The sequence below is a fragment of the Quercus robur genome, chromosome 1 (assembly GCF_932294415.1).
Source record: "Quercus robur chromosome 1, dhQueRobu3.1, whole genome shotgun sequence".
Taxonomy (NCBI): Eukaryota; Viridiplantae; Streptophyta; class Magnoliopsida; order Fagales; family Fagaceae; genus Quercus; species Quercus robur.
In genome coordinates, this window is record NC_065534.1 from 10,347,646 (window position 1) to 10,373,155 (window position 25,510).

The following is a 25,510-nucleotide window of genomic DNA, read 5'->3' on the forward strand; positions in this document are numbered from 1 at the left end:
AAAGGGATGTTAGACTTGTCTACATGTGTCCGAAACAGGCAAACATTAGTAATTACTTTAATAAACTTTACTTTTAAAACATTGTTTTATTAAAAGGATTACTTGCCTCACTCTCATATAATGTACTAGAATAGTACTAGAAGGATCAATTTAGAGATTCCTATTGTGTTTGAACAACAATTTTTCTATATGAGGCTTGTCTTTTATAAGCTCAAGGAGGAATGGGATATCGTATATTTAAGGGTATTAATGAGTTTTGGGATAAACTATGAAGCATAAAAGTTCAAGGGGCTTTTCTTTTTGTCTTTTTTTTTCTGGGTAGTGGCTGGAGGAGCCCTACCAAAATGAAGCAGGCTGGTAGTAACGAGGCAAGCTGAAAATATTGGCCATCTTCTCTGTTGATTGGAGGAAACTAGTTTGCATATATTCTAGCATTGTATTCATTGGTCATTGTCAAGCTAATCTGGTTTGGTTTCAAATGGGGTTTCCAAATTGAGAGAATCATGCTCACTCAGCTCCTCATTGAATCTCCGGGCACCCTCACTCCATATTGAACAGGATAGCTTTCAAAGAGGAGTTTACTCCTATTGCAAACAATGACCACTGATGTTATCTCAAGTTGAGAAACCAGGTTTACCATTACGGTACGGTACCACAATTTCCCTAGACAATAATCTTATGTAATGGCCCATATCGCCAATCGCTCTGATTATCTGGGATGCTGCAACGTCTGCTTCAAATGATGATGTTAGTCTTGTAGGCATTGCTTACCTAAGACAATGACAGAATGATGGGCTTGTTGGAGATGATGGTGTCAGAGAATGGGCTAAAAAAAAAAAAAAGTTTTAAGACAAAACAAAACAACATTGGCGTGAGGATCCGAAGTTGGGGTGAAAAAATAACAACAATTCTATCACTTTTTTTTTGGTTGAGAAGAACAATTCTATCACTTGATTTTAAATAATGTTTTTCATAAACAAAAAAAATAAAAAGGGGTATGCAATGATATTGATGTGCTTAGTATCCAACTACATGACTTGGCCAATCAAGACATGCTCATCAAGTGACTTACTCAGGGTTGCACAATTAAGACTATCATGACCCCTCTACGCAAAAAGTCGATCAAACCACAGTAAATCAATATCTATAAATTAAACCTAGATGGTTACAACCGTGACAACAAAATTCAAAAAAACAGTTCTCCAAATAGTAATTTAGCTAAATTTTTTGTAATTTAGCTTCACCAAAAGTTACTTTATCTATTTTACTTACAAACATGCTGCAGCAGTGGATCTATTTTAGCTTTCAACATAATAAAATAATATAAACATCACAATAAAATATTATAACCACTACAATAAAATAATATATTCCACTACCAAAAAAATATTACACCACCAACCTCAACCACCTCTACCATCAACCACAAGCACAACTACCACCACCACCACCACCACCACCACCACCACTACCGGCAGTCCACAGCAAAAAAAAAAAAAAAAAAAAACCCACAACGAGCACAAGCCCACTTGCCCACAACAGATCGGAAAACACCAACACCACCACCACCACTACCAGTAGTCCACAACCAAAAAAAAAAAAAAACCACAACGAGCACAAGCCCACTTGCCCACAACAGATCGAAAAACACATGATATAGCAGAGAGAGGGTGGAGCTCGGAGGTTCGGCCTTTGAGGTGGAGAACGCAAAGAGTGGTCGACGCTGGGCAGAAACAAAGTGTGAGGAGTGGTCGGCGCTGGGCTGGGCTTCAGTCGGCGCTGGGCAGTCGAGCTAGAGAGATGAGGGATGAGAGAGATGAGGAAGGCCGGTGAGCTAGAGAGAAAAAAAAAAATTTTGACCGGCGAGCTGAGGGATGAGGGAGGCCGGCAAGCTAGAGAGACCAGCGAGTTGAGGGATGAGGGAGATGAGAGATCGATGAGCTAGAGAGAAAAAAAAATTGAGGAAGAAAGAAGAAAGAAGAGAAGCCGTAGAGAGAGAGAGAGAGAGAGAGAGAGAGAGAGAGAGAGAGAGAGAGAGAGAGAGAAAAAGAAAGAAATATTTTAATGAGAGAGGAGAGAGAAGTGTAATAAATTTTTTTTTTTTAGCTTTTTTTAGCTTTGAGCTACAGTGCACATCTAAAGATAGATGTGCACTATAGCTGAGGAGCTAAATTTTTTAGATTTAGCTCCTCTGTTGCGTGAAGGTTTTTTGATATTTGGAGTTAAAAAATAGCATTATACCTATGTAGCACCACTGCTGTGAGTGCTCTTAAATCTTTGTTAGTAATCGCTTAAAATAGCTTCATAAAATTTTTGAAAAGGCATGCACGTGCAAATATTCTCAAATTATTTTTTTCCCCTTTACAAATAAAAGCACGAACTTTAATTTAAGCATCAAATCATGGGTGGTTGGTACAACACTAGTGCCCTTTGGTTGACTCTTGTTATAGGTATCCATTATCCATGTTAATCATGCAACCATATTATTCATCGCTTAACATCTTTTGTAGGAGCAAGGATAATTTTCTCATGAAAAAATTGTTGTATGGGTCAAACTCAAGTCTCAATTAATGGACGCTCGTCAAAACATTATCACGGAAAGCAACCAAAATGATCCATCGAGAGTAGTTACATTGGAACAACAAGTGAGAGACATGACACAAAATGTACATCAACTAGTACAACAAAAGTGATGCTCAATTCAAAGATTTCTCCCTCATGACGGTCCATTTTCGCATAACATCAACAAAGGAGAGCATGATACATCGTAAAAGAATGATGAGCCATTAAAAAACCTTCATGATAAAGCCAAGAGCCAAACAAAGAATTGATCACATAAAATGGTATGTCTATCGGAAAATTAATTGCATAAGTAGGCCAATGAGCTAGAGATGTTTGCATACTTGACGTGCAATTTAAGAAAAAAAAAGTTGATGCCAAGTTAGACAAGCCATGAAAAGGGAAGACTCTTGCAGTTGTGGAGACTTGGTACAAAAACATATATACATTTCATTCCTGACATAAGTAACGCTTTTGACCACTTGGAAATATATAAGACACTAGTCCATCTACGTGCTATTTTCAAACAAAAATCATGTGTAGAGTAGAGCTTTCTTGACTAAACTAAAAGGTTCAACAAAAATATGGTTCAATGTGTTGAAAGCCTATCCTTTGCTAAGATGAGCAAATTATTTGCGAGTCACTTCATTGGTGGGTGGAGACAATATGAGGCCAACTACTTACCTCGTAAATGTTAACCAAAATAAGGGATTACGTGGTTAAGTTTTTGATTTTTTAGTAATTATAATTTTACATGATATAATAAAGTTTAAAATCTCATTTTACATCGCTTAAAAAAAAAATATAATTTTACTTAATAAAAGATTAAAGGAGAAAAGTAACTAATGTTAAACAAGAAATACATTAATGAAACAAAGAAAAATGTTATGATTTTTATTTATTTTTGCAATAAAAGGAACTAATATATATTAGAAAAGAGTTATTTTTGTTAGAATTGATAGAGTTTCAACTTTATGGTGATTGCTCTCTCATTCGGTTAAGATACCAATTGAGTTTTGGCATAAGTAGGGTTTGAATTCTAGATTTTTTGTTCAACAATAAGAAAATAGATGCACTAACCAAATTGCGCTACACTTTGTCTCACTCCTGGAGCATATAGGTGCTCCTAATCAATGAACACTTGCACTGGACTCGCCCAACCTTTTGGGCATAGGGACATAAGAACCAATTCGAGTACTCAACTGCCTTTTTTTAGAAATTATGCATCTAGCAAGATAGGGGCAACCCTCACTCTTCCTCTCCCTTCAACAATTTTCATATGGTCAATGGTGGAGCCAGAAAATTTTCTCAAGGGGGGCCAAGCCAAATGTATTATTGTATTCTATTAGCTTTAAATCTCTATATAAATGCATATAACTTTATTTTTGGAAAACAACAAAAATCTTATGCTAAAGAGATTTAGTGTGCGTTTGGATACCGCTTATTTTGCTGAAAATTGAAAAATGAAAAAAAAAAAAAATGTTAGTTACTGTTCATTAATGAATTTACTGTTCATTGTCCTTATTGCACTATTCATGTCCTATGAATAGTGCAACGGGAGCTGGACTTAAAAAAAAAAAAAAAAACAAACGCAACTACTCTAAACACAGACACAAACGCTCACTACCCAAACGGAGCTTTAGTTATATTTTTTTTATTAACTTATACTTAATATGCTCCTAAAATGAATGACTTATATATGACAAAAAATTAATATTAAAAGGAAAATAAAGGAGAAAATAATAAATTAAAGAGCATTTATACTTTTTTTTTTCTAAATGAAAGGGGACCATCACCTAAAATTTACTCAATATCTTTAGGATAATGCTTAGCTATAAAATTGGTTGTAACCTAAGACTACAATTTTACTCAATAAAATAAACATTACTACATATTTTAAAAATCTAATCGTTGAATTGCATGTTCTTTACGCTCTTAATACACATGTTAAATTTTGTGTTAATCAGATATTATTTGCTATATGATCTATAAGTTTATATTTTATGCATAATTTTAAATTACAAAACTTGCAATTTAAACAATTTATTGATGACATAGCTATTGATTTTTAATTTTCTAGAAATTTTGCAAGTATATAGGATATAAGAAGAAGATGTAATTCAATGGTGGGTTTGTCAAAAATCACTTCTGATAAAAATATATTAAGTAAGGTTGTAATTTAAGGTTACAATAAATTTTGCAACCAAACTTTGTTTATATTTTAAACTTTTAACATTAAATACAGGGAGAGGGTGCATTTTTGGAAAATCCAAGAAGGACCATGGCCCCCCTACCCCCCTCGCTCTGCTTATGCATTTGGTTATTTTCTATCTGTTTTTAGTTTTTGATAGAGGGAGAGAGCTCAAGAGAGATAAGATAAGCATGGAGATGCGACTAGTTATTAGTAGATGAGTTCTTTCTTTTTGAATCTCTATCCTAGTAGGAAAGGGAAAGCAAGCAAAGATAGAAAAAAAATGTATTAAATATAGCTTAGGATACCATTTTTTTTGTTTTTTGGTTGATAAAAAACCTTAGTAGGTTTTTTTTAAAGAAGAAAAAGAAAAAACTTAGTACTTAAGCAAACAAAAATTCAAAAGGGTTATATTTATATTTTATGTATTTTTTTTTTGGGAATATTTTTACGTAACTTTTAGATCTATAAAAATTATAATTAAATTTATCAAAAGCCAGTCCTAATTAAGTTAAACAAATAGTCGCGCCGGTTCCTTTCAAAATAAAAAAAAAGTCGCGCCGGTTTTCGTGTACAAAGGGGTTTCTTCTCCGCGTCAAGGAGACCAAAAACCCAAACTAAACAACAACAAAAAAAAAAAAAAAAAGGAAAAAAAAATTGCCGTGTTCTACCGGCTGTAACCGGTAATTCCGGTATCTTTGAAGAGCACTAGATTCGTGCGCTCTTTCTTTCTTTCTTTCCTTTTCTTTTATTTCATTTTCATTTCATATCTCCCAGCTTTCTTTTCAGTTTTCACAGCTAAAAACACCTTTTCAGCTCTGATCCGAGTCGGAGACCGATTCGGATTCCGATTCCGATTCAGCTTGGTCTCTCTTTTCTCTAGGCTCTTCTTCTTCCAAATCAGGTACGCACTTCCATTTTACTTGATCTCCCGTTTGGTTCCCGAGAAAAAAATATATGCAGGTTTTTTGAGATCCTTAGGGTTTTGAATGTCTAAATGTGGAATGTAGTGTTTTTGCTTGAATTTATTGCGGTATCGGAGGCTCTGTTTGTTGTTTTTTTGAATAATTTACGTGGTTTAGGATTCAGATTATACTATTTTTCGTTTTCATTTTTTTGGTTTGTTTCAAATTTTATGAGAATTGTTTTAAGGAATTTGTATAGGGAGCTTCTTTAATGTTTAAAACTGTGCTAACTGATTCAATATGACTTGTTTTGTTGACAAAAATAAAGAGCTAACTATTTAAGTTGAGCTTAGAAGTTATATATTATAGTTGATTCAAAACAACTTGCTGCGTTGAGAAGAAAATAGTTACTGTTTAAGTCTAGCTTGAAAGTTTATGTATTTATGTATGTGTGGGTATATATATATATATATATTGTTGTGTTGAGAAGAAAAGAGTTGCTATTTAACGGGTGCCCTTAGGGCATTTGTTAATGGGTCATTTTAGGAAAGTTTTGATACCACTTTCATGGGAAATATTAAATGCTGAAAAAAAATTCAGTTGCATTCTCCTTTTCTCATAAAAAGTTTCTAAAAATATTTCTCAAACCAATACTCTTAGGGCATCTGTTAACTTTTTCCATATAAATAGGGAAAAGATGCACACGTAACTAACTGGTGGGTCTTGAACCCAACAACCTCACCCTCCACCTTGTGTCATTTGACCTAGAGCTCTTTGGCAAGAAAAATTTTGATTGTAGTTTTGCTTGAATGGAATCTCTCTCGGTGATTATTGGTGTATGTATATTTCAGCACTAACGATTTGTTGAGAAAACTTGTGGCATGGTTGTTTTGATTATTTCTTAATTTTTCGGGTGATGTATGTTTTATATATTAACGGGGTGCCCCTAGGGCATTTGTTAATGGACCATTTTAGGAAAGTTTTGATACCACTTTCATGAGAATTATAAAAAAATGTCAAAAAAAAATCAATTGCCTTTTCCTTTTCCCATAAAAAGTTTCTAAAAATATTTCCCAAACCAGTGCCCTTAGGGCATCCGTTATCTTTTTGCTCGTGTCATTTGACCTAGAGCTCTTTGGCAAGAAAAATTTTGATGGTAGTTTTGCTTGAATGGAATCTCTCTCGGTGATTATTGGGGTTTGTATATTTCAGCACTAATGATTTGTTGAGAAAACTTGTGGCATGGTTGTTTTGATTATTTATTAATTTTTTTGGGTGATGTATGTTTTATAGAAAATGTCTCGAGCTGAGGAACTGTGGGAGCGGTTAGTCCGTGCTGCCTTAAGGAGGGAAAGGACAGGGACAGATGCATTTGGGCATCCTGTTACTGGAATTGCTGGATATGTTCCATCTTCATTAGCAAACAATAGAGATATTGATGAGATTCTGAGAGCTGCAGATGAAATTCAAGATGAAGATCCCAATGTTTCTAGAATCTGTATGAAATTTTTATATTTTTATTTCTTGAAAGATCATCGTTTATTTTTTTCTTTGGTTTTCTCATCCTTTTATTTAAAATATTTTTGCATACACTTGGGTCTTCTGTTGCCAGGTGCATTTCTAGATTACAAATGTTTAGTGGCTTTAATATATTCTGAAACTTTTTATGGCCTGAATTTTTTTTTTTTTTGATAAGTAATAAGTTTTATTGATATAAAAAAGGAACACCCTAGTACGCAGGGAGTGTACAAGGGGTCAACAAATCAAATACAAAAATTGCAAGAATCTAGGAAATCAATAAAAGAAGGGAATGGTTTTTTTTGCAAAGCAAACAACCAATCCAATAAAGTTCTAAAAAAGAATAGCTTGAGGTCCGGAATAGATCTCTAAATATCTTCAAAACATCTACTATTTCTCTACCTCCAAAGACACCACATTAAGCAATGAGGAACGATGGACCATATTTTATGCATGCGCAACATTGAAGATGCAAATTTTGCTACTTTATTTGTGTGCTCTAGTAGAAAAGACATGTAACTATAATAAGGAGAGGAGTTCTACTTTGATAAATTATTGTAACAAGTTGATATGTGAGCTGCACTGTTACACCATGTGACACATGACCTCACTGTCCCTCTATACTTTCATCATTGGGAGTCGGAGTCAGTGAATTCCTTTCTAGACCTTATTAACTCACTGTTGTCTAGGGGGGTGGTAGGGTGAGATGGAGTTTGATTGGAGTGTTAAGTTTGATGTTCACTCTTATTACCTATCAAAAAAAGAAGTTTGATGTTCACTCTTATTACAAGGCTATTTGTGGTACCATTTTTAATTCATTCTTCTGGAAGAGTATATGGTGTCATTTAAAAAAAAAATAAAGAAAGTAGAATATGGTGTGTCAAGGCCCTAAAGAGGGTGTCTTTTTTTTGTGGACAACAACTTTGGGTAAGAATGTAAAAATTGGTTTGGAAAGCATTTGTTTCTCCATTGTGATGTTGTTTATGTTTTGTGGAGTGAAAATTTTAAGGAGCTTAGGTTTCAATGGATGATCCATTGACAGTAGCAGAGTTATTATTTGGTTGTAGGAATTGGTTTGGGAAGCAGTATTCAAATGTTTGGAATCTTAGTCTGTTATGCTTTATGTGGATAGTATGGTAGGAATGGAATGACCATACTTTTGAGGACATTGAGAGACCTCTTGATTAATTGAAATCCTTTATGATTCGTCCTTGTTTGATTAGTCCTGTACATGGGGTTTTACTCATTGTAATTCCATTTTTGAGTTCCTAGACTCACTTTGTTCATTTTTTATTTTTTATTTTTAAGATACTTTGTTTTCATCATCGTGAACATGAAGTAATCTTTTACTTGAATAAAACTTTACCACTTACAAAAAAGAAGTTCTAGCTTGTATCTTAACCATCGAGTCTTATTGTCCCTTTATCTCTATTTCTACTTTTACTAAACATACATTCCATGTGCTTTGTTTTCGTCCTAATTTATTTTGGTAAGTAATAAGTTCTATTAAGAAAAAATGCATCAAGTATAAAAGACAATTTGGAATCCTCTTTGGCGAAATTTGAACGTCGATTAGTTGATTGGAAGAGGCTTTACTTTTCAAAAAGGGGAGGCTGAAGTTATTGAAGAGTACACTTTCGAGCCTACCTACTTATTACTTGTTGTTGCTCACCATTACCGCTTGTGTGACCAATAGGAATTAGAGGTTGCAAAGGAATTTCTTGTGGGGTGGTTTGGGTGAGGAGTTCAAACATCATTTGGTTGGATGAGATACAATGTGTACTTTTATGTCTAGTGGAGCGTTGGGGATTTAGAAGTCAATTGCTAGCCATCTTCACTAGTTCCTTATACGAGTGGTCTTATGCATTGGGCTTTATGGATAGCAATGCTATTGAGTCATTCATAGAGTCATTATCTTTGTAGATAATTCTTTTAGTTCCTTAAATGAGTGGTCTTATGCGTTGGGCTTTATGGATAGCAATTCCATTGAGTCATTCATAGAGCCATTATCTTTGTAGATGATTCTTTCCATTGTAATTCTTTGAGCTTCTTTGTGTCGTATTTACATGAAGTGTTGTCTCTCCAATAGAATTATTCTTTTATATATATATATATATATATATATATATATATATAAGAAAGCAAGTAAATCTATAACCTTTCCAAATCTCACTATTGTGGTGTCTCCCAAATCGGTCTTGCTAACAAGCAAGTAAATCTATAACCTTCCTTGGCATCACCCAGGGCAAAGGTATTACTGATCTATTTCATGTTGCATGGAATCAAGTGGCTGTGGCAGGGGGTTAATGGCACTATGTTATGGGATGCCACATTCATTAGGCCATTTCAGGATTAGGAGTTGGAGACAGTGTTGTTAAAAGTGCGCTTAAGCGTAGAGCGCATAGGCCTTGGGGCTTTTTCCCTCTAAAGCGAGGCAGCCTCACAAAAGTGTGCCTTAGGCGTGCTTTTTTAGAGCTTTTTTATTAAGCGCAAAGTGCGCTTTTTTGAGCCTTTTGTAATTATATAAAAAAAAAAAAATCCTGATTTGATTTTTAGCCATTAGATCTAAATATGTTTGAGATATGCCATTGATTTAATATATAAAAACTAATAGTGTAGTGTGCTACCATAAACCTAAGCCTACCTCTTTAGATATTTTAGACCTTTTGGACCACGACCACACAAACAAACACTCAAGTCAGAAAATTATGATGGTCCCTTGCTTAATGAGGATGATGATTATGTAGGTTAGGATTGCATTGCATATTTGCATTGATTTTTTTAGGCAAAGAAATTTTGTTAGGCAAAGATAACATTACTTAACCTGCTAGTACTTTTTAGCTTTTGCCTTTCTAGTTCTATACTTTTGTTTTGATTCTACGATTTTTTGTAATCATCGCCATCAAATATCATGTTTGCATATATTTTGTAAAGCACAAGAGAATTATATAAATGTTATATAAATTATATAAAATGTTTCCAAAAGTGTTGGAGTGTGGTAAAAGAAGATGTTATGGCTTTTTTTGTGGATTTTCATAGAATTTGCATCTTTGAAAAATCTCTTAATGCCACTTTCTTATGTCTAATTCCTAAGAAGACCAATGCTATTAACATTATGGACTTTCGTTCTATTAGCCTTGTGGGTAGTTTGTATAAGCTACTATCAAGGGAGTTTTTTGTGTTGGAGGTTATATGTTTCTCTAATGGGAGGCTTCATTGGGACATTCGATTCCGTTGTCCACCACAAGATTGGGAGTTAGAATCGTTTGATCTTTTTTGGATGGTGCTTTATTCCACGAATGTGCGGGGTGTTGGTGATGACAAACTTTGCTAGAAGCCAGCAATGAGGAGAGGTTTTGAGGTTCGAGTCTTCTATCACTCTTTATCTCCTTCTTCTATTATTGATTTTCCTTGGAAAATGGTGTGGCAATCAAAGTTCCTCCTAGAGTAGCATTCTTTTCTTGGATTGCTGCCTTAGGTAAGATCTTAACTATGGATAATCTTTGAAAGAGGCATATTGCAGTGTTAGAGTGGTGCTTTATGTGTAAAAGGTGTGGGGAATCGGTGGATCATCTTCTTCTCCATTGTCCTATAGCATATGAGTTGTGGTCCATGGTTTTTTGTTTGTTTGGTATACATTGGGTTATGTCGTATAAAGTTAGTGAGTTGTTAGCTTCTTGGCAAGGGAAGTTTGGTAGACATCGAAATATATGTTTATTGAGCTTTGTGCCACATTGTTTGTTTTGGTGCTTATGGTGGGAGTGGAATGCTAGATGCTTTGAGGATTGTGAACGGTCTATTCTTGACATTAAGTTTTCCTTTTTCTGTACTCTCCTTGAGTGGAGTTTAGTTTTGCCTTCCTATTCTTGTTTCTCTCCCCGATCTTATTGATCGTTGTCATCTGGGTTCTTGATTTGTGCCATTGTAGTACACTTCTAGTGTACTTGCTTGGTTTTTTTATTTATTTTTATTTTTAAATAAAATTTCTTACGTTACTTATCAAAAAAAAAAAAAAAAGTGTTGGCACATAGGCTTCGTTGTGTTTTGGATAAACTTATTTCTAATTTTTAGAATTCCTTTGTTGGAGGGAGACAGATTCTTGATTCCATTCTCATTGCTAATGAATGTTTGGATAGTAGAATGAAGAGTGGAATTCCAGGTGTGATTGTAAAGTTGGATATTGAGAAGGCTTATGATCATGTGAATTGAGATGTTTTGTTTTATCTCATGGAGAGGATGGGTTTTGGAGAGAAGTGGGGAGGTGGATGTAGTGTTGTGTTTCTACAATCCAATTTTCAGTTCTTGTTAATAGCTCTCCAGTGGGTTTTTTTGGTGGTACTCGGGGCCTTTGCCAAGAGGACTCTTTGTCTCCTCTTCTTTTCCTGTTGGTCTGTTGGTGGTGGAAATTTTGAGTAGGCTGTTGAAAAGAACAGAAGAGGGAGGCTTTCTTAGGGGTTTTCAAGTGAATTCCCATTCACAAGGAGGTTTGCATATTTCTCATCTTCTTTTTGCTGATGACACTATCCTTTTGTGTGATGCAACTAGGGAACAACTTTTATATATTCAGATGGTGATGATTTTCTTTGAGGCTATCACAGGCTTGAAAGTTAATATTGGTAAGAGTGAGATTGTTCCAGTGGGGGTGGTAGGGAGTTTGGATACTCTGGCTGGTGTATTAGGTTGCAGTTTTGGTAGGTTGCCTATGATTTACTTGGGTATGCCTCTTGGAGCTCATTTTAAGGATCCATCAATTTGGAATCCTATTATAGAAAAAATGGAGAAGAAGTTTTCTGGTTGGAAACGTTTATATTTGTTGAAAGGGGGTAGATTAACTTTATTGAAAAGTACCCTTTCAAGCTTTGCCACCTATTTCTTATCCTTGTTTACTATCCCTCCAGCTGTGGCGGATAGATTAGAAAGGATCCAGAGAAATTTCTTGTGTGGGAGTTCTAAGGAAGCTTTCAAATATCCACTTGTTGCCTGGAATAAGGTGTGTTGGCCAGTTGAAACAAGAGGTTTGGGGATAAGGAGGTTTGGTTTATTTAATCAGGCCCTGCTTAGAAAATGGTTATGGCGTTTAGGAAGTGAAACCAATCATTTATGGCTTCAGGTTATAGCTACCAAGTATGGGGAGTCTAGTGGAGGTTGGTGCACTAGAGTTAATAGAGGTGCTCAGGGATGTGGAATGTGGAAGAATATTAGGAAAGGTGCTGAGAGTTTCTTTGATCATGTGTTGTATGTGGCGGAAGAGGGTCTTCGTATTCGATTATGGTATGATCTTTGGTGTGGGCACATTCCCTTAAAGGATGTTTACCCTGATCTTTTCTCTCGTGCTATAGGTAAAGAAGCTTGGATTTCTGAGTTGATTAGTATTTCACCAGATGGTGGTAGTAGGAGTTGGAATATTCAATTCCACAGGGCTCTTGATGATTGGGAGGAGGAGAGAGTGTTTGCTTCTTACGAGCTAATTTATTCCAAAATGCCTAGGGTTAGGGGACTGATAGTTGTTTTGGAAGTTAACCCGAATGGTGTTTTTGATGTGCTCTCTTTCTATAATTTCTTATCTGCTTCTACCTTTCCTTTCCTGTGGAAATTTATTTGGAGTAATAAGGTACCTAAAAGAGTGTCTTTCTTTCTATGGACTGCAACTCGAGATAGTATTCTTACTATTGACAACTTTGTAAAAAGGAACTTGTCTTTGGTTAATTGGTGTTGCTTGTGCCGTTGCGATGGAGAAACAGTGGATCATCTTTTACTTCATTGCAAGTTCGCACATGCCTTATGGAGTGAAGTGTTTTTGATGTTTGGTTTGTAGTGGGTGATGCCAAGGACGGTTGTTTCTCTTCTTTTTGTATGGTAGAATTATTTGGGGTTACACTCTTCTTCGGTTCTAGCCTGTTTGATGTGGCTAATTTGGAGGGAATGAAATACCCGCACTTTTGAGGATGTTAAGAAATCTGTTGATTTTTTGAAGTCTTTTCTAGTTGGGACATTGTTTGGGTGATCTCATATTTGGGGTTTTACACAATGTATTTCCATTTTTGAAGTCGTGCATTCTATTTCTGTTTGATTTGTTTCTAGTACATTTTGTTCATCATCGTGAACATGACGTACTTTTTTTAATGAAAATATCTATTACCTATAAAAAAAATATATTAATTGATCACTTGATTGTTGTATTGACCATTAATAATTTTTTTAAAATTTATTAAATTTATTTTTTTAAATGTGCGCTTCACATCGATCAGGCGTGTGCCTGCGCTTTGTGCCTAGGCTCCAGTAGGCCTTTGCACTTAAGTGTGCTCAGCATGTTTAACAACACTGGTTGGAGATAGTGCAATTTTTTTTAGCCTCCTTTGTTGGGGAGGAGAAGATCAGATAGGTAGGCTTCCTTATTATATTATTATATTTTTTGATATCATAGGTAACCTTACCTAAAAAAAAAGAGATAACGTAGGTGACCCTTCTAAAGAAGAGCTTGTTGGACTTGCCTTTAGCGAGTAAAACTTACGGGCAACTGACCTTGCCTCCATAAAGCCTCTCTCTCCCTACCAAACTGCCATAGCCACTTCCTCAATAAGGCCTTACCAAACGGTCTCAAGCTCTTAACAGCCAGCCCACTTTAGTAGGGTTCGCAAATTTTGTCCAAATTAAGAAATTTAGAGTTCTCCTCTAACACCACCCCCTCTCCCCACCTCTCCAAAAAAAAAAAAAAAAAAAAAAAAAAATCGTTTTAGCTTTTCCATACAATTAGGTACATTTGCAGGAATAGGAAACAAAAGACAAGAAATATGTTGGTAAATTGGATTCTTATTTTAAATCAAAGTGAGTCTACCTCCCTTAGACAATTAGAGTTGCTTCCAACCTTTAAGCATTGACAATGGGCAGACATTCTATTGCTGAAAATGGTACCAAACCAACATGGGGTAGCTGGAAAGAGCTTCTTAAGATGAGTCCGGTGTTAAATATTGGGAAAAAAAATAATTTAGATTCAGTGTTCCTACAACCAGGCTATTTGAATCTTGATGGGATTTAAGTTGCTTGAAGAATTTATAATTTTAGGGTTGTTAATTGTGTGGAAAAATATTGAGGATTGAGGTTTTGGTTATTAGCTAATGGTAGATTGAGTTAGGATTTGAAAGGTGAAAACCAAGTCTGCTTGCTGGTTTAAAATGTGGATTACTTGTCTTCTCTTCTCTTATTGAGCTCTTAGATTTATGTTCTTGTTGTTGATTATCTAGCCTCACTCAGTACACTGCCTGTGTACCCGGAGGATAGCCTGTATTTTTAGCCCTTTTTTTATATAAAAAAAATAAAGTTGTTCATAATTGATAAAAAAGTGGATTACTTGCAGAAAATAAGAAGGCAAGAATTAGTAGAAGGATTGATGCTAGGCTCACACCTAGATCTGCTGAGCATTGCACAGGCTTTCCTTGGCATAACATGTTGAGTTTTGGTTGACTCACACAATTCTCAAGAAAGAGCACAGTTGTTCCAAAACTTTTATAAACGAGCAATGCACTTAAAGTATGGAAAGATAAAATAGGACTTATACCGACTAGACTAACATTTCTTTAGATTCCAATTGGGCTCCAGATTTAGACTTATTAAAAAAAAAGTGGGCTCTAGATTTAGACCATAATCTTAAGTAACTTTGGCCTCCAAGCTTGTTTTTCTGAGCACTTCTCACATCTCACATTGTGCGTGAAGTGTAGGTAAAATTACTCCTCAAATTAAAGAAAATTGAAATTATATAAACCAACAACATAATTAAAGTGAAGAAACATTGAAGTAGGACCTGTGTTAACTAGACTGAAAACTTTATAAGGTTCAAAGTAGGCCCAACATCACTTTCAGACCCTAATTATGAATAGTTTTGGCCTTCAAGCATGCTTGTTCGTGACATTATCACAAATTTTTTTTTGGATAAGAGATTTTATTGTGAAAGACTTCTTCATGTAGGGGCGGAGAGAGGGGGGTCGAGGGGGGGCAGCTGCCCCCCCTGACCTTCTCAAAAATTTTCTATGTATTGGTAGTATACTATTAGTAAACATAGTAAAAGGTTATTTGCCCCTCCTGACAGAAGCAACTTTTTAGTCAACAAGAAGACAATTTTACATCCACAAAGCACTGAAGCAGCATTTTTATTAAATAATAGGTCCTGCGTACAAGTACATTGGTTTTGCACACAACTTCATTGAATAGGACTGGGAAAAAAAATATAGTGATACCAAACTGTAGAACCTCACCAGTCAGCCTCTTATTTACAATTTTTTTTCTCTTGTAAACAACCATTTTCAGTCTCAACCTGAGGTTTTTGCTGATCTAAAAAAAAAAAAAAAAAACCTGAGTTTTTGCTATAAACTCAAATGTCTACATAAGATTTTAAAAGCATTTATGGCATTGAGGAACATATATATACTTCATAGTAATATGTCCAGGTCAAATTCTAAACGAGCTTGTGTCGAAGTAGATTTTGCAATTGAGTAAATTTAACTAGAAATGAAAAAAAAATGAATTAAAGTAAAATTTTATATTAGATTATGTATGACAATGACTTTGGCATATAGTTGTTTATTTATTTTGTTATTAGTATCGATTAATATTTCTTAGATTAATTTTACCTTCAATCTTGTCTTTAAATCTTGCCCCTCCTGACTTGAAATCCTGGCTCCGCCACTGTCTTCATGTACAGGGTTATTTGGACCTTCATGTGATATCACTTATTAGAACAAAGAGAATAACCATCAAATCCTGTTCCTCACCATCATTGTTACCACAGTGCTGCCTATCACTAGGGTTATCAACCTTGATCGCTTTTACCATGCACCATGACCTCATCCTTGAACTGCACATCACCACCCAGATTCCTAATCCCATATAATGTAACTCTGCTACCATCACTTTCTCCTTATGCAAAACTGATCTCTCTGTTTGCAATGCCAACCAAATAAGTTAAATACCGGCATCGGTCCAAGTTTCCACTGGTCCTTGGATGTGCAAGCCCAAAACCATTGTGGACATTTGACCACCTCTATCTTAACTCTTGATTCCAGATCTGGTTGTGGCTGGGGCTGGTGGCGATGCAGTGATGGTGAGGGCCTGAAGGGAAAAGGGGTTGGTTTTTGTTAATGCTGACATTTTGATGGGAAAAATGGGGTACAAACTTGGAGCCCTAGATTGGATGGAATCTCTTGTGAAGCAGCTATTCTGCCTTTGTTTGTGCAATCAAACAGCAAATATTTTATTTGTTTTTTCTGTGGACTACCTATTTTATCTGGCTCATTGTTTTGTGTATTAAATATATTCTATAATGTTCATGGAAATCTTTAGATATGTATGAAGTGGCTAAGTTTCTGTTGGTTATCCGCAGTATGTGAGCATGCTTATTCACTTGCTCAAAATCTGGATCCTAATAGTGAAGGAAGAGGTGTCTTACAATTCAAGACTGGACTGATGTCAGTCATCAAGGTATGCATTTAGTTTGCAATGGTAAATTTTGATTTTGACAACTAACTTTTTGCATTATGGGCAAGAAACTGTAAATTTTGTGGGTGGACTTGTATGTTTGTGCATGTGTCAATAGCACTAGTCCTATATCACACCTTTTGCATATCAGTGATTAACATATTGAATAAATTTTCTTAGATATTACTTAGAGAAAAAAATGATGTTAGATATTCAAAATTTTGACTGAGTTTGGACACTTTATATTTGTTCATCTTTCTTTTGGAATTTGATGGAGGATCCATGTGTAAATCATTAATTTATGGACGCACACATGCATATTATGCTTGTATCTGTTCATTGTACAAATGTATAGAGGGCATTAGAGATTGCAAATTCCATTGTTCTTAGCAGATTTTGAAGATGTTAGGTTTTTTCTTTATTCTTAAATTTGGAACTTTAACTGCAATTCTGTTATTGTGGGACTTGTATATTAATTTTAATGTACTGTGCAATATTTTGTCTCTTTGGGCAATTTTTCAGCAAAAACTGGCCAAGAAGGAGGTTGGAACCATAGATAGGAGTCGAGACATTGAGCTCTTGCAAGAGTTCTACAAAATGTATAGAGAGAAGAATAGTGTAGACGAGCTACGAGAGGAAGAAATGAAGTTGAGGGAGTCTGGTGCTTTCAGTGGAAACCTTGGCGAGTATGTTTCTGAACTAGCAAATAAACATATTGATCATATAAAATTAAGCTATGCTCTTGAACTATTCTTTTTCCTACTTCTCTTTGAATGTAAATATATCTGTCCTGAATCTTTGCATTTGAAACAAATTTTTGATAGATTTTTAGTGGGGGAGGGGGGGTTTGAATTTTGGATATCTTTGTTGAAAACATTGGTAAATGCCATGTGATGTGGATTATTTGGAGGGAGTGAAATAATCGCATATTTGAAGATTTGGTGCTTACTAGGGATAAGCTCCTAGCTTTATTTGTAGGAACCTTGTTTGATTGGTCTCATGCATGGGGATTTTCCTCTGGGGAATCCATTCTGCTGTTTTTGGATTCCCTTTCTTCTTGTACATAATTTTCTGTTTTCTTTTTTGTTGCGTGTACATATTTTCTTTGCTTACTTCATTTCTTTAATGTAGCTGTTTTCTCTTAATATAATTTTTCTTACTAATATATAAAAAAAGATTCTTAACCAATTAACATATATACAAACCTGAATAACCTTGCTCTTCAAAAAAAAAAAAAAAAAAAAAAAAAAAATTAAAAGAGGAGAAAAATGAAAATGAACAGAAAGTCCTTGTGAAAAATGAAAATACACATAGGCATATATGTGTGTGTTCGTTTATATATGTATGTTTATGTCTATTATCTACGTCTACTGCTTCCTTGTAAATGGTAGTATTGAATTCTGTTTGTTATAAATAAGTATTTGAAACGGTTTGAATACTATGAAGAACAACCATGAGGAACTACTGTAGTTAACTAGAAAACTCCTCCCTTGCATTGTTCACAGCTTCTTAACAAATTATTCTTCTTGTCAACATATATTGTTATATACAAACCCCTCTTCGAAAAAAGAGAAACGGAGAAAAAATGGAAATGAACAAAAAGTCATTCTGAAAACCCATCTTCTGGTTCGATGAATGTGAACCATAGGTTTTTTCCCTTAGCTCTTGTAGAAGCTGTAGAATTAGTCTTTCTCTACGTCTAACTTATTTGGGTTCTTGGATCTTAAGAATCTTAGATAATTTATTTTGTAATTTTCTTTTGGCAGATCCTTTGTATGCTTCCCATGTACTAGGGTTGCACCTAGGGGTGTGCGCGGTTTGGTTTGCTCGGTATGTTTTCAAATTTGTTACCGAACCGATAGGGATCGGTTTTGTAATAATTAAAACCAATGTATACCGATTAGGGTCAGTTTTCCGACCTATGGCGGTGCGGTTTGATCGGCTTGGTCTAATCGGTTTGGTCGGTTTGATTTGAAACATTAACCAAAAAAAATTTGTTGGCTGTTCACATAAAAAAATTTGTTCAACAAATCTATTCACCCAAATAGTAATGATCCAAGGACATTAAATTACTCGCAAACACAAAGACAAATACATACTACACTCAGAAATACAAAGAGATATTAAAGTAAGTGCCTAAGTGGGACTAAAGTCAAACACAAACACAAAGTCATTTATTTATGCCTATGATACACAGTACACACGACACTTAAAACCTCACCAAATACAAAACACTCTCAATCACTCGCAAACACAAAGACAAATACAGACACAAACACAAACACAAGCTCTCACCAATAAATCAAAATCATAAACTTCACTTCTCTTACAAGCCTAAAACCCATTGTACTATATTTTACAACCCCAAAAAACTACGAAGTACATGAGATTAAGAATCATTCATGCTTATCGTTGGTTTGCCGTGCCTGGTGAGCGACGGCGAGAGCTCAGGCAAGCGTCGCTGCGTCAGGCGAGACTAAGAGGCGAGAGCGAGAGAGAGAGTTAAAGGATATCAAGAGATTCAGGACAAAAGAATGAATTTATATGGCCTTGAGAATTTGAAAACCTAGCATAAAACACACTGTTTTGCTTTTGCTTTTGTTTTTAATAACACCCATACGACGTCGTTTCATTAAAAAAAATTAAAATCAGAACTTGTGAACGACATTGTATCCAAACTATAGGGAGAAACGAATATTGGGTTTGGTATCGGTTCGGTATTGGTGTGGATCGGTTTCGCCTTCTTTGATCTGGTTACTGCACCGCACCAGTGTTGGAACGGGCTTCGCCCTTCGAACGCCGGCCTCGGCTCATTTGGTCAGCGCTGGTGTCGGGACGGTGTCGTCAGCTCCGGTATTCATTGCTCACCCCTAGTTGCACCTCTTTTGCACTTCAATGAATTTGATTACTTGTGAAGCTGCACAAGCAGTATTATGTTGGGTGTTTAGAGTTAAGTATATGATTGTTTGTTCTTTGTTGTACTCAGTTTTTAACATGTCTATTGTGAATTGGCTGATACAGGATGATATGCCAAAAAGTCCCATCCCCCCACTTTTCATTTCCTTGTTTGCTACTCATAACCCATTTCTCTGACTCCAAGGCCCATCTTTAATATATATTGATTCTTTTAGTTTATATCCATAGATGCTTGTTTTGCAGCTGGTTCTATAATGCTGAAAATCACGTTTTTCCTTCCTCTGTTTTCCATATTGTTCTTGTGACTAACTAATTCTCAATTTCAGGTTGGAACGGAAGACAGTTAAAAGGAAAAGAATATTTGCAACTTTGAAAGTTTTAGGGAAAGTGTTGGGACAGTTGACTAAGGAAATTCCTGAAGAGGTTAGACATCTTCTCAGTTGTCTATTGCCATAAATCTGCGTTGTGGTGGCCCCAGAAACATCGATATAGATTCTACCCATTGAATCACATGTGTAGATATGGCCTATGTTTTGTAAATTGTAATGTGTTAGTTGACTTTCTTTCTTGCAATTTTTTTCATTTTCTAGGCAACCAAATGATCTAAGTCTTCTAGTATTGTTGCTTAATTCTCCAATTTTATGTTTGTCTTTGTTATCTTGGTTGTCTGAACTTCTTTTTATTTTTGATAAATTTCAATTTGAACCTTTTGGTAAATTTTTTATCCTTAATCTGTTTGGATTGTGAAAAAAAAGGTAGAAAACGAGAGAAAATATCATATTCTCTACAATCTAAGACTCGACCAACACCTGACCATCCATCTGATAGTTAACAAGTGGTTGCACTGGAGTTGTCGGTCGGCAGTGGGTGAAGGCAACCTTCACCTGACGGTCCTGACCGGATTGGTCAAGTGGCGGTTTACTTGAGCCCAACTGACCTGTGAACTCCTCTAGAAAGAAGAAGTGCAGATTTGATGGACAGTAATGTTGGTTTCTTGGAGGGTTTCTTCCTTTCTTTATGTTGATGGGGATAAGACTAGACTCTTGTTTTTTGAGGTGTTAATGAGAACAAATCGTAATAAATTGAGGTTGACCAGGGGGGTCCCTTGTGTAAGATCATTTGGTAGCATGTTGTATTGTTGTTGTGTAACAAACTAACAGGTGGGACTCCTGTTAGATACAATTATTGTTCTTGCTTTGACTTCTACTTTGTGATTGTTATTTTTCTGTGGTGTTTGTTGCATCCTCTATGTTCGTAAAAATCACTAGAAGTATGCTGATATGTCAATAATATAATTATCTTAATATGATCTGATAATTATCTTATCTAGCAGGGGGTTCCTTGTGTAATATCATTTGATAACATGTTGTATTGTTGTTGTATAACATACTAACAGGTGGGACTCCTTTAGATACAATTTTTGTTATTGCTTTGACTTCTACTTTGTGATTCTTATTTTTCTTTGGTATTTGTTACATCCTTTATGTTCGTAAAAATCACTATAAATATGTTGATATGCATATAACATAATTATCTTATCTGATTTTAATGTGAATTTTTTTTTTTTTTTTTTTTTTTTTTGAGATATGAGTTTTTGACCCCAAGGGGAGGAGGAATCGGGGATTTGAATTAGTGATCTCCACTTCATGATTTGTGGTTCCTGGCCAACGGTGGTACCCTTTGGGTTGATTTTTATGTGCCTTTATATATGATTGCTTTCCTCTGCAGCTTAAACGGTTGATGGAAGCTGATGCAGAAATGACAGAAGATTTAATTGCTTATAACATTATCCCATTGGATGGCCGTACCTTAACAAATGCCATTGTGAATATGCCCGAGGTTAGTTTTTTGCCTTATGTGTAAGTCTCAAGTTCATATTTGGTGACTTCTGCCATTTATTAACATGAGGAACTTATTCCAGGTGCAAGCAGCAGTGTCAGCTTTAAAGTATCACAGGGGTCTAGCAAAATTGCCTGTGGATTTTCCTATTCCTGCAACAAGGAATTCTGATATGCTTGATTTTCTGCACTATATATTTGGATTTCAGGTCTGTACTTGGTTGAAATGTTTGTATAGTAATTAGTGTCTTTGCCTCATGGACCAAGCCTTTGGGCTGGTTATGTTGGTGGGGCTTTTCTATGTGATGCATACATGGATTAGGGGTCTTGCTGCTGTTTTTGATGTGATTTGTTTTTTTAATCATCTGGGGGTTTTGTGACATTGGATGGAGTTGAATCCTGAAAAGTTTCAATGTTATATCAAAATGAGTTTAGTGTCAAATCAGTTCTTAATCTGGGTTACTTTTTTGGGAGTAGAAGCCTTTCTGTCTGGAAAGGCGGTTCAAGTGACTTTTGGAATCCATGCCTTGAGGCGAATTATCAGCCTCCAATGGTGATTCATATGTACAAGTCAGCAGTGTTCTTGTGGATTGGAGGCTCTTGGTTATTACTGGATTTTTGAGTTTCCTTTTGCGTGTGAATTCTTTTGGTTCTGAATGCTGGTTGCTCAGAATGTTAGTCTTTTCCTTGTGAATGGGCACATTTAGAGTTCAAAGCTTGAGTTTGATGTTTCAGTTAGAGTCTGCCAAATAATGGTTTTTGGAAAGTGTATTATTCATACTTGTCAAAAAAAGAAAGTGTATTATTTATATATTTATTATTATTGTTATTGCTGTTGTTGTTGTAGAGTTTTGGCTGTTAGGTGTATCATGTTATACCGTTAGGGAATCTTCCCCCCTTTTCATGGTCTTCTTCCTCTTATGTCCATATCTTGGGTTTGGAAATTCTCCTTGTCTTTGTTTGTTATATTAATATATTTTGGTTTTGTACTCTTATAAGTTGTTCTTGCATCTAATGCTTAAAGTTTATGGTTATCAGAAGGACAATGTTTCTAACCAGCGGGAACATATAATTCATCTCCTTGCAAATGGGCAATCTCGGCTTGGTATTCCTGAAGAATCTGAACCGGTAAATCTCAAATCTTTCTTGTCAAATAATTGCATTGATTAGGGATTCTGTATTAGATGTTCATTAATTACCTAGAGGAGACATATAGCTTCCTTGGATCTTTCTATGACTGTTTGGAAATTGAGAATGTACTTACTTTTTTATTTTTTAGTATTAGCGATAGTTCTGAAAAAATGTAAGTGCATGCACTGAAGTATATGGTAAGCACACTAGAGGAAACCCCAAAAGAATACACAATGGGAAAAATAAAACTGTATTCTTAAAAATTTGTTTGCAAAATTGCAAGAAGGTTAAGAAGTGGAAGAGGGAAAACTTGACAATGAAGAGTGATATGAATAAGGAAACTTGCAATTGGATTCATATGTGTATTATGACAGTTTGGTTCTAAGTGTTGGTAAATGGTTCTCCTACGATTTTTTATTATAACTTGAGGTCCTTAAGGCAAGTTGACCCCCTTTTGTCTTAAGGCCTTAAAGCAGTATTCTGAAGTTTTACCATCTTGTAACATAATTGTAAATTGTGGAGTTTCTATGTATGTTGAATAGATGGCATGTATTACAGTTTGGTATTTTTCTTTATTTGTTGGTTGGTCGAATTGTTTATTTATTATTATCTTTATAGACATTTTAATCCATAAAATCATGATATTTTCCTTGTTATTGCTTCAGATATTGGATGAGGCTGCTGTGCAGGAGGTATTTCTTAAGTCCCTTGACAATTACATTAAATGGTGTAACTACTTGTGCATCCAGCCAGTTTGGAGCAGGTATGGATTCTTAAAATATATTTGTTACTCCTTGTGGCTGTTAAATGAATTAATTCTTATTAATGATATTTGGTGATTGAGAGTTACGGAATGAATATGGTTTTTTTGCAGCTTGGAAGCTGTTAACAAGGAAAAGAAATTACTATTTGTTTCTTTGTACTTTCTGATATGGGGCGAAGCAGCCAACATTAGATTTCTTCCAGAATGCTTGTGCTACATATTTCATCATGTAAGTTAATCCAGGAGTGATTGATTCATTAAATATCTTGTTGGACTTAGTATTAATATTCTAACCTTGCTTGTTGATTGCTTTCTTTTGGAGTTTTTCTTCCTCCCCAAAACCCCAACACAAAATTTCTTGTTGGACTTAGTATTAAGCTCTTGTTTTTAATATTTTAGCCTAGCTTGCTGATTGTTTTCTTTTGAGGGAGTTTTCCTTTCCCCCTCGCCAAAAAAAAAAAAAAAAAAAACCCAACACACACACACGAAAATTGGTCCTGATTTCTAGTGTTTCTTCCACGGTTTCAGAGCAACTAATTTTATGCAATTTAAGCATTGATTTTTTTTTTTAATTTTATTATTATTTTAATGTTTTGTATATTTGCTGAACTTCATGTAAATAATTGTCTGAATTTTCTCTTTTTTCCTCTTTAAAAGTTGGTCCAATCCTCTAGTGCTTGTGCAGGAACTTAAATTTAGTGCAGTCACTTGTGTAGGCAGTCACTGGTATTGAATTTTTATAGGGCTGCTTATTTCTGTTGTTTTGGGGGTGGGGGTTTTAAGATAAATTAAATTCAGTGTCTTATGGTTTTTCCATGCATCTCTGCTGTGAAATATCAATTACTTGGTTCTAAGTTTGTATCTTGAGTTGCTTTTTTCTCTTTTTTAACCCTTCTTTTGCTTCTTCTTGTTATCCAAACTAGCCTGTGGTTTACCATTTTATAGATTATGTTATTTGAAATTTGTGACACATGCCTTTTCACTTTTCTTGTAATTTCTACCTACCTTTTTCACCTCACTTCACTCATTCTTTTACTCTTGAATTTCATATCCAGATGGCAAGGGAAATGGATGAGATTTTGAGGCAGGAGATTGCACAGCCAGCTATGAGTTGCAATTCTGAAAATGGTGTGTCATTTCTTGATCAAGTCATCTCTCCTTTGTATGAGGTTGTCTCTGCGGTATGTATCTTTCTGTTCTTTTAGTTAACATAAAAATTTGATATTACGTTGTTTACTATGCATTTAGTAACCTGGTGTGTGTGGGACGGAGGGACTGCATATGCTTGAGGGATGATGATGCTGGACAATGCTTTATGCTTGATTAGATCTTTCTTTGATAAATATCATTGGGCTAAAACCTTTAAGCTTTAGGGTTTATGATTGAGTGGGTTAGTTTAAGATCTTGGAATGGGATAAAGGTGAGATTGACTGTTTTAAGGTGTTTGTGGCTTCCATTGAGCTATCAGAGTTTGTTCCCTTAGTGATGTAATAAGATTTGTAGTGTCATGCATGATTTTAAGATTTTGACCTATATATCAATCGATATTTATTTAATTGTTTCCAAGGAGTTAAAAACAGATTCCTGATGTTCATTTTGCCTCAACTTAATCTGTTGAAAGCTTTTGTTATGTAGGCTGGTGATTGTTGTTTGAAATCTTGGTACTTCAAGAATATATGTCTTTAGTGGGTGAACTTGTCTTGTCATGGATATTTTCTCCAATTTCAGTGTTTTGTTGTTGACTTATGCGCAAATTTGCACAGGAAGCTGCTAACAATGATAATGGACGAGCACCTCATTCTTCCTGGAGAAACTATGATGATTTTAACGAGTACTTCTGGTGTGATTTTTGAAACATTTTTGTTACATAAATTTTTTTTATAGCTGATCTTAATTCCATTTTTTTAAAGAAAATTTTATTTATTTATTTATAAATTTCTGGTCAGGTCACTTAATTGCTTTGAACTTAGTTGGCCATGGCGTAATTTGTCATTTTTCCAAAAGCCACAACGGAGATCAAAGGTTAGCTGATCTAAATGTTTTAATGGTTGGGAATTGTTTGGCTATTTTTATGACATGTGAGGGGGAATGTCACAATAATAGTTAAGGGATTTGTTGACTATCTTCAGTCTTAATGACAGTGTTACTATTATAGAGTTTGATGAATTGCTTTCATTTGTTTGTAATTCTTTGATTGCAATTCTTAGGATATCTTGTGTTT

At 35.1% G+C, this 25,510-nt stretch overlaps 1 protein-coding gene across 1 annotated transcript in view; it reads left to right on the forward strand.

The window, feature by feature from the left end:
- The first annotated feature begins 5,486 nt into the window (after positions 1-5,486).
- LOC126720003 (callose synthase 9) overlaps positions 5,487-25,510 on the forward strand; it is a 64,077-nt gene continuing 44,053 nt past the window's right edge. Inside the window, exons 1-13 of the mRNA XM_050422491.1 lie at positions 5,487-5,654; positions 6,949-7,153; positions 16,547-16,644; positions 17,164-17,327; positions 19,884-19,980; positions 21,286-21,396; positions 21,479-21,604; positions 22,434-22,523; positions 23,192-23,289; positions 23,401-23,518; positions 24,345-24,470; positions 25,053-25,129; positions 25,236-25,311. Of these exons, the coding sequence (XP_050278448.1) occupies positions 6,952-7,153; positions 16,547-16,644; positions 17,164-17,327; positions 19,884-19,980; positions 21,286-21,396; positions 21,479-21,604; positions 22,434-22,523; positions 23,192-23,289; positions 23,401-23,518; positions 24,345-24,470; positions 25,053-25,129; positions 25,236-25,311 (1,383 nt within the window). The 5' untranslated portion in view covers positions 5,487-5,654; positions 6,949-6,951. The remainder of the gene's footprint in view (positions 5,655-6,948; positions 7,154-16,546; positions 16,645-17,163; positions 17,328-19,883; positions 19,981-21,285; positions 21,397-21,478; positions 21,605-22,433; positions 22,524-23,191; positions 23,290-23,400; positions 23,519-24,344; positions 24,471-25,052; positions 25,130-25,235; positions 25,312-25,510) is intronic.